The sequence below is a fragment of the Uranotaenia lowii genome, chromosome 3, assembly GCF_029784155.1.
Source record: "Uranotaenia lowii strain MFRU-FL chromosome 3, ASM2978415v1, whole genome shotgun sequence".
In the NCBI taxonomy this organism is placed as follows: domain Eukaryota; kingdom Metazoa; phylum Arthropoda; class Insecta; order Diptera; family Culicidae; genus Uranotaenia; species Uranotaenia lowii.
Genome location: NC_073693.1, coordinates 136,211,854 through 136,226,356, shown reverse-complemented (window position 1 = coordinate 136,226,356; position 14,503 = coordinate 136,211,854). Strand labels below are relative to the sequence as shown.

Genomic DNA, 14,503 nt, shown 5'->3' with positions numbered 1-14,503 from the left:
GAATGGGTACGCTTCAAACGAAATTTTGACGATCCTACGTTGTTGGAATTTGGACAATTGATGAAACAAATTGTTATTGATGCGAGTGAAGTGATCACCGTCACCCCCCCGAAGCAAGATAATAGAAGTGAACGAATAAAACCAAGAGAAAAAGTTCATTTGAATGCACACATTCAGGCGCCTGAAGAAATACGATCACGTCATGTGGAAAAGAAGCCCTGTCTAGTCTGTGGGATGACTACCCAAGTAACAATTTGAGTTTTTTAATGCTCTCCAGTCTAACTAAGAATTCAAGCTATAAAACCACGTTCGGTTATGTAAGAATCTATAAAACTCCAATACAACGCTTAGTAGCACAAAAAGGCCCTTCTGCAGTAGGTTCTGTAGAGCAAATTATAAAACCTTTACAAGCCAACTCAACTTCTTAAGTTCTGTATGAATTTTGCTTATAAAACCTCTTTATCATATAATTTTCATTTACAAATAATTCTGCTCCGGAATTTGGTTTTCAATAATAATTTTTAAAACAAATGAATCTCATTCAAATCAAATATAAAAAAACAAATCAGAAGCTAAAATTGATTTGTTATGAATCTGTAAAGAAATTTAATATTATTTTCTCATTCTGAATTTTCGTTATCTGCTCTAAATTAACTTGCGCTTTTAAGTTTACCGCAAATATGTATTAAAAAATTACGAACAAATAACGGGCCTACAGTAAACTGCTATTTTAAGCAATGAAAACCCGATAGAATTCATAAAAAATATCAATTTTTTAGTAAATTTTGTTGTTGTAGTTGTTCAAGATCAAGTTTTCAAAATTATTTTAGCCATTGGGATGCTGAGCTTTTATAGAGCATGAATTAAATGAGGATTACTTTCAGAAACAGAAAACTGTTGTTAAAAAATATCCAATATCTATAAACCAACAAAGTTGTGTTGCTATCTACAAGTTATTCCTATAAATCTGCGTTAGGTGTTCAGGATCACCCCTGATGGCAGGATCGATAGCATCAGATATTCCGAGATTAAATAAAACCACAAACATTCTTAAAACATTACAAAACAATTAAGTGGACTGTATTTTTACTCCGATATACTTGGACTTTTGACAATTCTAACAAACTATGGTCCCTTTTGGACCTCTGACTCTGGCCACTCGGGCCTCTGACTTAGGCCCCAAGGGCCGCGAACTTATAACCGTGATCCGTCTTCGCTGGTGGTTGGTCGGGAAAAGAGCCCTATTCAAGGATCGACGGTGGCTCGATCCTTCGGAAAAACCTCTTCGTGTCCGAGGAAAACCGATGATTTTGGCGCGCATTACCGCCGTTAATGCGCGCAGCATCGCCATGTTTCTACTGAGCCTTTTCTGATGTTAGAGTGGTTCAAACGGAGCTCCTTCGTTCCAGAACATGCCGCCCGCCTTGAAAGGCGACGGGACGTACGCATTTCGAAATTCCCGCTGTTTTACTGTCGTGCCGATGTTGATGTACCGTACCGTGATGGACCACCTCGCTTCGATCACGCCGAAGACCTGCGCTCGTTGTATGCGGAGAGACCTTGTGTTACCGCCCGCCGTTAACCCACGTTGGTTCCGACCTTTGTGCTTGGGTGCCGACTCTGTTTTTTGCAACCTCTCTGGTTGTCTGCCTTCGTCCGATAGTAGTCTGGATGCGCGTCTAAGATCTTGGGAAAGGAAGAATCACTTTTCTAGTATGTTAGAGGAGTTCTAAAATACTTAGCTTGGAATGTTGGACGCTGATCTGATGCTCCTAACCACGATCAGCGCCCTGATGCCGATTCTTTTGCTGTTTGCGTCCGAAATATCTCCGGACCTCCAAATTCTGAGCCCTCCAAGCTCTCTGACTTCCAACAACTGACTTGAGCCGAACATGCTAGTTCCCAAGCTCTTCCGACACATACCCAGTCTTTAAATCAGACATACACATAACATATAACTGACTCAAACATTTATCTAATACTGACTCAATTCTCACAATTTTCCGGCTTTACTCTCGATATTTGTCCGCCAACCAATTCTGAATGTTTTTCCAACTAAGGGTTCCGACCAAATTTACAATTGATTTTCCGACTGTGTTTCTGAATGTTTCCGACAAAATAGCAAATATTCTCTGACAAAATCAGACTCCAAAAAACTGACACATGTTCAAATGACTTCTGACCAATAGTCAAACCGTATCATCACTGACTAATACTCCGCTAGCTTCATTCCGATTTATTGATTGTGTGTGTGGGTGTATGTGTGTTTGTGTGATGCAGCGTTGCGTTAGAGAGTCCTGGTACTTAATCCAGGATGATGTTGATGAAAACCCGCTAAATGCTAGTCCTGATCCCGTCGATCAGACTATCCGAAAACCGAAATCCAACGCAACTCTGAAGTGTATCGAACCGAATATAACCGAATATTTGAATCCCAATGATTCCCGATAACTCCTTATGGCGGAGTGACTGCACAAAAAAACTTCCGAAAGTATTTCGTGTGTTCGAAGGCGCGCTGAAAAGCCCTGGTATTGCCATGCCCGATTGCAGCAGAAATGACACAGCAGAAAAAAAAAACCGTCACATAACTGTCCTGATCCCGCGATCAGGTTAACCGAAAAACGAATTCCAACGACTACTCCGAACATTTCCGAATGTAAATACCGATTGATGACCAAATGATTGATTTTCCTTTTGATTTGATAATTCAACCGAATGGAACCCCATTTGGTTCCCTTTATGATTTTTACCCAATGATGTCCAGTGTAAATTGTAAGTGTATGAAATGATTTGCTGAATACCGAATTTTCATGTTATCTGACTTCTCCGACTAATTTTCTGACTATAAATCCAACTGATTTCCAACATATTTTTGGATCTGAATGATTGTGTGAATGAAACCGATTTGAATCTCATTGATACCCGAAAAAAAGCTCTGAATGATTTACTGACGTATTCGAGGCGAACCTGATTCAGGCCCCTCTATACTGAATGGTGCCTTGACATAGTCTGAATAATTCGCTGAATGGTTTACTGACCGTTTCTGAATGACTGGTGGACCTTTTGCTCCGACACAAAGGCTCGCAACATATCGACTGAGTTTCAATACAATCCCAACAGAAATCCAATTTCAGTGAATAAATGTTTCAATTTCAATGAGGAAATGATTCTGAAAGTTATGACCAATTGTCAAAGTGAAATGACAAGTATGACTTTGAACCATTTATAAGAACAGCTCCAAATGATCTTAACATATATATCTGAACATAATTTCGACCTTGGTTGGACACGCAAGTAGAGACAGAGGTGATGTTGATATTCATCTGATGCCGCGATCATTTTCTTGCACAATTATCACCTTAATGCAAAAATAAATCGTTCATAAGTCTATTGATTGGTGTAGTGTAATGACAATATGAATATAATTACACCCGTGAGTATTGACCTCATCAATGAGTGGTAATTTGCATTAACTTGTCGACTCCTTACAATCTCAATGAACTGTTAAACCGATTAATAGCACTGAAATTAGGATACCTCGACCTTGAGTGATACCTATGACGGAGATAATTATATTTCTTTGCGAGAAGGATCTTGAAACATCAAGAGCGATTTTATGCAGAATTACCTGTGGATTGATGTTTTTCCGGACACATTTTGATCTACATCTCCCTGATATGAACGCCAGTCCACATACGAATCTGAATGGACATGGAAACGACACCATAATCGAAAACATTCCATCGAAGGGAACAAGCATCCGCACTAGTGACCCGTTGTAGCAGAAAGATCAAGTGAAACCGCTCAAACTAACATTTTACCGTACCGAAAAACTTAATTTCGTTGCACGAATAACCGCACCGCACATTATTCATTTTGTTTTGGTTACCACTCTCCTTTATCTAATGTCGTTCCGGTTTCCACTTTGTTCCATCTATTCTTAGCAAGGTGAACTAATGCCAAGGAGGTGAATAACGTATAGACGATGGATATCAAAGACTCGATAATGATTTTTTTTATTTGATTCGCAATTTGTAATGTAGCTATTTACGATTAAAATGGTACTTAAGTGTAAATTTGCAAACCAAATTTAACAAAGTCATTTTGTCGATATATTGTAAGTACATTTTTCGAACACGAGATCTTTTTCGACTATGACAAACATTTCTTTACCTCAAGGCCGGCATTGGATTGATACACCATGGTATGGTGAATAATACACAATATCTCAACTGCAATTGTGATAAGCTATTGAAAATAGTGATGAAAACTGGAGGACCGAGTGAATTACAAATTCTTTATTACTCGCATAGCAATGAATTGTGCTCAATTCTGCTTATAAAGATTCCGTACACTGACGCACACCAAAGTTGGGAGAGTTTGAGGATTGTGAAGTGAAGAGTGCTAATTTCTAGACGATGATGATCACCTATGCGCGCACACGTAAGGTTGTAAATTGAACATAATGCTACAAGTTCCCTTGGGATTGATTTAAGGCAGATCACTGGTTATTGTAACATAAACGTAATAACCTTTCCAGGAGAAGGGAAGATTTTCAACAACATTTTGACCATGATCATGAACTTTTAGGGCAATTATGGGAGTTGATAACTTTGGATAATTTCCTCACACACGCTCACTCTCATACATACCGTTCGTACCATCTGATGCTATCCGCTGATTTATGATCTGGCTCGATAGGACCATGTTCAGGATCACCCCTGATGGCAGGATCGATAGTATCAGATATTCCGAGATTAAATAAAACCACAAACATTCTTAAAGCATTACAAAACAATTAAGTGGACTGTATTTTTACTCCGATATACTTGGACTTTTGACAATTCTCACAAACTATGGTCCCTTTTGGACCTCTGACTCTGGCCACTCGGGCCTCTGACTTAGGCCCCAAGGGCCGCGAACTTATAACCGTGATCCGTCTTCGCTGGTGGTTGGTCGGGAAAAGAGCCCTATTCAAGGATCGACGGTGGCTCGATCCTTCGGAAAAACCTCTTCGTGTCCGAGGAAAACCGATGATTTTGGCGCGCATTACCGCCGTTAATGCGCGCAGCATCGCCATGTTTCTACTGAGCCTTTTCTGATGTTAGAGTGGTTCAAACGGAGCTCCTTCGTTCCAGAACATGATGTGTTTCTTAAAATCTTTTTTAGGAATCTTATAAATACAAAAGGTCTAGAGGCCCTCTAGATAATATTTTCGAAAGAACGTTACATACATATACTTTATTAAACTTTTCCGGTTCAAGGGATGTTAATGGTGGAACAAATTATTGAATGAAATTTTCAAATACTTTTTAAAATTTTGTATTAAGAGTAACTTTATTTCACAACATCAATAGTTTTTTTTCTTATAGCACAATTACATATTATTATTACATTTATCTCATTTCAAAAATTCAACTTTCGAATACTATCACTTCAGATTTAATCTTGAGTTTCACTTCAGCAACACTACACTTTCTCAGCCAATAATTGATGATTCTATTGCAGTTCTATTTGCCAAACGTTCGGAGAGGTGAATTCGGTCCTATTTTGTGCCCAGGAGAAGCGAAAATACATATTTATTCAGTTTTTCACCGAGAACATTCTTTTGTTGACATTTTGGAAGATTGCCAGACGACTTGCTTTTGTAAACCGATTGTCCGGCCGAATAACTTTTATTAAACTTTTATAGCCTATAGAAGGTTTCGTTTCTTATAAAGGATTTATAGACGCCACATAAAGTTATTTATTTGCCTGTTTATAACCTAAACGACTTGTAATGACCTTATAAGAACACAAATGCTACGAATAAGTTTGAAAGGGCTTTTATAGATCAAAACAGGTTTATAAGATGGTATTTTAAACCATTTGCATATCGACTATCATTTACAAATATATTAATGTTTTATAAGGCCCTCAAAGAGCAAAATAAAAATCAAATCAAATAAATTTATTGTTGTTATATAAGTTGGATATTTTATACGCTTATAGATGTCCTGGAGGCCAGTTGTAAAAAGGTTGCCCATAAATGCGTTTTAAAACAATAAAAGATAATATAAATCGTTTATAAACTATCTTTAAAGAATTATAAAACCAAAATGGATTTTAAGTGTTACTTGGGTAATCATCGTTTGCGCAACTGCGCTAAGTTTAAAAATTTAAATCTGGAAGCGCGATTAAAGGTAGTCGAACAGTGGAAGTTGTGCGAAACTTGTCTCTACGACCATGGAAAATGGAAATGTCGGTCGAGGTATTATTGTACAGTTGAAAATTGCAGAAGAAGACATCATTACCTCCTACATCCAGAAAATTCTGCTGGAACAGCGACGACTGCCTATTGCAATACCCATAGAGATGTCGATTCGTCAGTCTTATTGAGAATAATCCCCATTTTCTTACGCAACGAAGAACGAGTAGTCGAAACATTCGGGTTTATTGATGAAGGTTCATCTTTGACCTTGATGGATTCAGAGCTAGCAGACCTCCTAAAATTGGATGGGTCATCCGAACCATTGCAATTAAGATGGACCTCGAGCATCGTTCGCAATGAAGATTGTTCAAAGCGAGTTAAAGTAGCCATTGCAGGAAGAGAGTTATCAAATCAATACCAATTCATTATAGCTCGCACCATTGCGAATCTTGACTTACCAGAGCAAAGTTTATCGTATGAAAATCTGATCGACAAATACTTTCACTTACGAAATATCGACGTGTCCTCGTATGCAACTGCAAAACCACGCATTCTTATTGGTTTAGATAATTTGGAAATGTTCGCACCATTGGAAAGTCGCATAGGTCATCGTGGGCAACCAATCGCTGTTAGATCGCTACTAGGTTGGTCAGTTTATGGCCCCGTTAGCTCGCGCCCGCAACGCAGTGGCGAGCTGAACGTTCACTCATGTAATTGTAACGCAGATATCGAACTATCAGACCTAGTACGACAACAATTTGTCCTGGAAGAAAATGTAATGTTTAACGGCCAACTTCCCCAGTCAAAAGATGCTAAACGTGCTATTGAAATCCTAGATAAGACGACTAATTTCATAAACGGAAGATATGAAACAGGACTTCTGTGGAAGGACGACCAAGTAAGTTTCCCCAACAGTCGACAAATGGCTATGAACCGACTGAAAGGATTTGAAAAAAAGCTAACGAAAAACCCAGAACTTCGAAGTAACGTCAATGAACAGATTCTGGACTATATCCGAAAGGGATATGCCCATAAGACTACGGAACTTGAGCTGATGGAGGCATCGCCGGAACGCGTCTGGTATTTGCCACTGAACATTGTCAGCAACGCGAAGAAACCCAACAAGAAAAGATTGGTTTGGGATGCGGCAGCCACGGCTTATGGGGTTTCTTTGAACTCGGCGCTTCTAAAGGGCCCAGACCTCTTAATCAATTTGCCATCTGTAATCTACAAATTTAGAGAGAAAATTGTAGGATTCGGAGGCGATGTGAAAGAAATGTTTCACCAAATTCGGATTAAACCCGAGGATAAACATGCTCAACGTTTTCTATTTCGATTCGATCCCGAACATCCACCTGATGTTTATACCATGGACGTTATGATTTTTGGCGCTGCCTGCTCGCCATGCACAGCTCTATATATAATGCAACTGAACGCCGACGAATGTCAAGATGATTATCCCGAGGCAACTAACGCAATAAGGAATAAAATATATATGGATGACTATTTCGATAGCGCGGACACGCCTGAAAAAGCAGCAAACACAGCAGAGCAAGTCAAATTAGCTCTGAAGCGAGCAGGCTTTGAAATGAAGAATTGGGTGAGTAATGACCGACACGTCCTATCGAAGCTGGGTGAAAATGTTACACCAGAATCGATTCCTCTACCGAATGACGAAGTTGGCCACTCTGAGCGAGTTTTGGGTATGACGTGGGACCCATTGAAAGACAAATTTTCGTTCCCCATACAAATCAACGGTGATTTGGTTCGTTATATCGAAAGTGATGAAAGACCGACTAAAAGAATAGCCCTTCGTTGCCTTATGAGCCTTTTCGATCTTCTGGGATTGCTCTCCCCATATATGATACACGTGAAACTAATAATACAAGACCTCTGGCGAAGCGGCGTTCAGTGGGATGAACGAATGTACGATGCGGAATACGGAAAGTGGATTCGATGGACTCGTCTACTTAGAAAAATAGCTGAGCTTCAAATCCCACGTCATTACTTTGATGGAATAGCAATCAACGACACGATTCAGCTACATATCTTTACGGACGCCAGCGAGTACGGCTACGGCTGTGCTGCTTATTTCCGAATTTCTAATGGAAATCGGGTCGCGGTAAACCTAGTGCGTGGAGTTTCCAAAGTAGCTCCATTAAAACATCTGTCTATCCCTCGAATGGAACTCCAAGCAGCAGTATGCGGTGCTCGTTTGATGTCTAACATTTGCGATGGACACTCTATCGAGATAAAAGAGAGATTCATCTGGACCGACTCAACCACTGTGCTAAGCTGGATAAAAGCAGATCAACGGAAGTATAAACAGTTTGTTGCTGTGCGTATCGGGCTGATACTTTCGTTTCCTGAACCGGAAAGTTGGCGTTGGGTACCCACTAGAGAAAATATTGCCGATTGCCTAACTAAATGGGGCAAAGATACAGAACCGGAATCAAATGGACGCTGGTTTACAGGTCCTTCATTCTTGTACGAGAATCCGGAAGCTTGGCCGAAACAACGAAGTCATCGAAATGATCCAACGGAAGAACGAAAGGCCCACATTCTCCTACATCTTCCGCAGTTCTCCTCAAACTTGATCGATCCTTCTAGAATCTCTAAATGGAATGTTTTAGTGCGAACCATAGCAACCGTCTTCCGATTCATTTCAAATTGTCAACGGAGAGTGAAAGGTTTGCCAATCGAATCCGTTTTGACTGAAGACAAAATGAAAAAATTCATCAAACGATTCATTCCCTCAATTGTTGTACCTTTGAAGCAAACCGAGTACAGTCGAGCAGAGACTGTATTGTGGCGTATGGTCCAAGAGGATTCCTATCCAGACGAAGTTAAAATTCTTACGAAGAACCGTAATCTGCCGATGGAAAAGTGGAGGAGAATTGAAAAATCTAGTCCTCTCTATAAATTCTGCCCTTTTTCCGACGAGTATGGAGTGATTAGAGTCGAAGGAAGAACGGCTAATGCCAAATATGCCTGCTTCGATGCACGTTTTCCAATTATTCTGGATCGGAGTCACGTCATCACACAACGACTATTGGAACATCATCATTCAACCTTTGGCCATGGCAACAGAGAGACCATATTCAATGAGATTCGTCAGCGGTTCGAAATTAGTAAGTTACGTGTAGCTATCGATAGAGTTGCGAAAGGATGTCAGCGTTGTAAAATCAAAAAATGTGAACCTCGAGCGCCTCGAATGGCACCACTACCGCAGGAACGTTTAACCCCTTATGTGAGACCGTTTAAATATGTCGGTTTAGATTATTTGGGACCAATTGAAGTAACTGTAGGAAGAAGAACAGAGAAAAGATACTTTCACCAATGCAAAAACTAGCTGGCATTTCAATCCTCCCGCTACTCCCCATATGGGGGGAGTTTGGGAGCGGATGGTCCGCAGTGTTAAATGTGGTTTAGAAGCACTCGACGATGGAAGAAAATTGAATGACGAAATGCTAATAACAGCTTTAGCTGAAATGGAAGCGATGATTAATTCTCGACCGCTCACCTATATGCTTCAGGATTCCAACGAAGCACTTACACCGAATCATTTCATTCGAGGAGGCTCCTCGGAAGACCATGATCCTCAACGTGATTCAATCTGCCTGGGAGAGGCCCTGAGAAGCAGTTATTTAAGATCCCTTTACCTTGCGAACGCAGCATGGGCTCGTTGGTTGAAAGAGTATTTCCCTGCGCTCAACAGACGTCCTAAATGGTTCGAAGAAGCTAACCCTATAAATATCGGTGACTTAGTTTATTTAGCTGAAGGCCCTAGGAGGACATGGGTGCGAGGAAGAATAATAGAATTACTCCCGAATCGTGATGGAAGGATACGAAGAGTGGTTGTGCAAACAGCATCAGGAAAGCTGAAAAGGGCGGTAGCAAACTTGGCGGTGATGGAGATAAAAGATAGTGAACCTGGTTCGCACCAGGACGAGTTGGAACCTGCTTCACGGGGTGGAGGATGTTCTGGCACCACTGCAGCCGATGATCGTACCTGACTTGAGGATCATCTCCACATCTGTCAGAATGATCACCGCTTGCGAGGAAAAGTGAAAAATGGAATTGAAAGTTGGAAAGGGCAAGTTTGGACTGTAAAAACCTGAATTTAAAGGCACAATTTGTGAGTATTACTAGTTTGGAAATTTATATGATAATTAAAAATGGTTTTGTAATAAATAGCAGGATTTGTCGAGTGAATAGAGCTGTAGGAGATATTACGAGGTTGAAGGAAGGAGGAAAGTTTGAGAAGGTATTAAATTCAGGTTAGAAAATCCACGTGCCATAATGCTAAGTTAACTAAACTTTTTATATAGATACTAGCAGACCCGGTAAACTTCGTCTTACCATGTTCAACGTGGCGTCCATTTTCCATTTTTCCTAGTTTTTTTTTACTTTTTCCTCCTTTCCTCCTTTCGAATCGTCCCGCTTAATTGTATCAAATTAAAACCTAAAAATTTCAACTCAATTCTACGGGTGTTTTGAAATCCACTTTTGTAACTTGTTCCATAAATAACTGTATGTGTATGTTTCATTTTCTGTATTTCATTTAGTTAAATTATCCCGTTTTGTTCGAGTTCACATTAAGAAATAAAAAGTTTCTCATTTATTGGAATAGAATTTGAATATCAGGACCATTTTCGGAGTATTTGACGAATATTTTGCCTAACGCAGTGCTTTCAGCTCCCAATTAGCTTTGGAAGGTGTATTTTTTAGAGCTGAAGAAATAAAAACATAAGAAAAGATTTTTTACTAACCATTTTCAAACAGATTTTTATTCACCATCCCCATCCTTCGAAGCAGTTTGAATTCAAATTTATGTTTTCATCAAAATCATGTTCATTATCGCATTCGCATTCATGTTCGCATTGAATTTGACGATTTTGTTTACTGCAAATTCCTTTTTTTTTTATTTGCCAAGCAAAAAATGCAAATTAATTAATTCGAACTTTAACTCAATGAATCAAAAGTGACGATTGGTTTTGAAAAGAGGAAAAAATGTATTTAGATATGTTCACCCATTATTTTAAAGATTCTAATTGAAGCATTGGGATGTTCTGATTTCAAAATTCCATGAACATTGTTGGTGGTGATCTGCGATTTCATTGAGGATTATGTAATATTTTTAAGATTTAATATCATTTAATTGAAAAGTAGATTTTTTAAAATTTAATAGATCGAAAAAAAAAATCTGTTCAAGCTTCGATGATTTCATGAGTTCATTTTGTTTTCTGGGAACTATAATATAATCAAAACCTTTAAAAAAAATCAGGTGTCATTTTTGATGTAAATCTTAACTTTTAAAAATGAAACACCGGGGCAAATGCAAACAAATATCACCAACGTTAAACTTTCATATTCTTTGAAAAAAAATAATATTTTCAAAAAAATATTAGTTTTGTTGACCAAAAGAAATATTGAAGTATGCATTTGTCCCATTTATTGAGGCAAGTGAAAACACATAGTTCTTTTTCAGATGCGTCAGTGAAAAGACTTTAAAATGAATTTATTACTTGTGCTTGTTTGTCTGTTTAATCAACTTTCAATGATATATCCTAAGTTTTTCTCCGGAATAAATTAATGCTTGGTACTTAAATTTCACTGAATGCTGTTCAACCAAAAGACCTTGATTTACAAAGACCTTTATAATAATTTTGAATATCCGCTTCATATTCAACCCTCAGGATATCCTTTCTGGCCATTTTTGAGATAAAATTCTTATATGGTAGATGTTTCATTGCTAAATGGCGCTTTTTCACTTATTTCACCTAAGAAATTACAGGACTTAATATTATTTTTAACACTTTCAGGTCATATTTAAAGTTCATCATAAAAATCTGCTACCACTCGAATATCAATCACAAAAAAAAACTTTTCAACAAAAAAGTGAATCAAAAGTCTCTTCTATGTAGCCAAAATATGTAAAACAAAAAAACACTTTTCATGTTAAGTTCGTACTTGAACAAACAGTAAACGTGTAAACAGTTTTTTTGTGAATGATTTAAAAAAAAAAGAGTTGAGTTCATTTAATCAGATTGCATTTTTGGGCCCAATAGTTGTTAGATGAAGAAATAATGCATACATTTTTTTGTAAAAATTGAATGTTTGCACTTGCTCTAGTCTACTTTTTTAATTGAAAATTCTTCCGGAAAATGCATATCTTCAGTTTGTGTTATAAAAAATTGAATATTTTATTGATAACTTCAACTTACGTTTGCAAAAACTCAAAAAGTTCATTCGGCCTTTAAAAACTTCAATCCTATCCAATCTATTTCAAAGGACAGACTCTTGTTCAGTTAATGTGTCTAGCGTTCTAGGCGTATTGGATTATACGAAATTGATTGTAAAGCTTCACAATTTCTTTTTTTCAAACGTCCGCAAAGTGTTATAAGATCATTTCATATGCATCATTACCAAATTCATATTTTTTGGAAAACAATCTACTACTTAAATTAACACGAATTAAAAATGGTTTTAATATTTAAAATCGTTTATATGGTTTTGATTCGATCGATAAAATATCAATCCGTGTGGTCCGTGTTACATCTAGGCGTCATTTATTACCATGTGCTGTGTACAAATAAGCAAGGAAAAAAACACATCTAGGTTGCATATCGGCCCCACGTGCATAAGAGATATAGGTACTTGGTTAAGAAACAGGCGCCTAATTTTTAAATTTTTCCAACGATCAATGAAAAGTATGCTTTGATTACTATTATCTTCCAACGACGTTTGCTCGCGACGCCTCGCCCATGGAAACGAAAAACAAACCCCTCGAAGAAAAGAAGTTTCTGGAAATGGATGCCTGACTTTTCAATTTCAGATTTTGACAAAACAAAAATTTTTTGTTTTATTTGATCGGCAAAATGTCAATCTGAGTCACATCGAGGCGTCATTCATAACCATCTGCTGTAGAAATGAGCTAGGAATCAATTAGAAAAAAATCACATCGGGGCTTCATATCGTCACCCCTTGCATTGAAAATATGCTTGGTTGAGAAATACGCGCCAAAATATTCTCACTGATCAGTATGCTATGCTATGGTTACTATCTTCTAGCGACGTTGGCTCGCGACGCCTGGACCTTGGAGACGAAAACAAACCGCCCAATGGAAAAAAAAAATCTCGAGAAAATGGATGTCATGACTTTAATTTGATTCGAAAAACTACAAATTTAACTATTACGGACAATTTATGCGACTTTTTGTTATTTTTATTCGATATAAACCGATTCGCATGGCTACAGAATATTCTAAAAATAATTTCATTTGAATCTTTTTGGCCATTCCAGAGGAGTAGTACTACAAACACCGTTACAAGAGAATTTTATATAATAGACTGCACTGCAAATGGAACGCCAGGAATCGGATATTCCTTTGATTTGAATGTGATAGAGCGAGACATTTATGTAGGTAGTAATCATTTAACATCCATTCAACTTATTTATAATAAAAATATATTTTAGCTTTGAGCTACTGAAACACAGTACTGCTGCAAGAATTTCGCCACACTATCCGAACATCTATTTTTCATAAGAACATCGTATGAAAATTGAAAGAATTTCATAAGACTCTTATGAAACATTATTTTACACTCTAAAAAGCGGTTCATAAGATGCATCTTATGAAAATTATAATAAGAATTTGCCTGAGTGTGGTTATTGCGAATAACTGAATGCAGACCCTAAAACTATCCAGTACATCCGTCTCCGGCAGGCAGAAGACTTAGTGTTGCCTGACTGACACTCAGCAAATGACAAATAGTGAGCAGTGGACAAAGAAATTTATGGTAAAACCGAATTTAAGAGGCCGAATTCTTCGAGATAACTGCTCATGAACAGGTTTAAAACCAGATTCAAATTGGTTTTCATATCATATCATGATTATGCAAAGGTTCTGCTTCTGTGTTAAAAACTATAGATCAATACATGACTGAAAAAAGTGTGCAAAGATAAAAGAGATATTTCATGATGAAGCAACAGTGTTTCTTGTTATCAACGGTAAATGATTGATTAGATATTATTTCATTGAATATCAGATTCTTTTAAATGTAAATCATCTGAGTTGTTCTTAACTCTTTTCAAATAATTATTTATTATCTTTATTATCATTTTTTATCAAACGAACCTTGTAGTGAATTTTTTCGATGTCACACCCTAGAAATAGCCTATAAAGTAAAATGTGGTATTAAGTAAAAAAACAATTTAAAAATATCAATGGTAAAATGATCTGGAAATTACTAGATTTTCGATGAACTCACTGAAATAAGTACTGAAGTAAGTTTTTGTAAAATCGTAAGT

General features: G+C 37.6%; 1 protein-coding gene across 1 annotated transcript; it reads left to right on the top strand.

Moving 5' to 3' along the window:
- The first annotated feature begins 6,225 nt into the window (after nucleotides 1-6,225).
- On the top strand, nucleotides 6,226-10,206 carry LOC129752647 (uncharacterized). The gene is made up of 3 exons (XM_055748419.1): nucleotides 6,226-6,364; nucleotides 6,409-9,440; nucleotides 9,499-10,206. Exons 1-3 carry the CDS (start codon nucleotides 6,226-6,228, stop codon nucleotides 10,204-10,206), a joined length of 3,879 nt encoding a protein of 1,292 aa, XP_055604394.1.
- The last annotated feature ends 4,297 nt before the right edge of the window (nucleotides 10,207-14,503 follow it).

Excerpts from the sequence above, each read along its gene's own strand:
- LOC129752647 (XM_055748419.1), top strand. The coding sequence starts at position 6,226 with ATGGAAAATGGAAATGTCGGTCGAGGTATTATTGTACAGTTGAAAATT. Across the intron at positions 6,365-6,408 it reads ACCCATAGAGATGTCGATTC|AACGAGTAGTCGAAACATTC; the intron begins GTCAGTCTTATT and ends TACGCAACGAAG. Across the intron at positions 9,441-9,498 it reads AGGAACGTTTAACCCCTTAT|GAAGAAGAACAGAGAAAAGA; the intron begins GTGAGACCGTTT and ends AAGTAACTGTAG.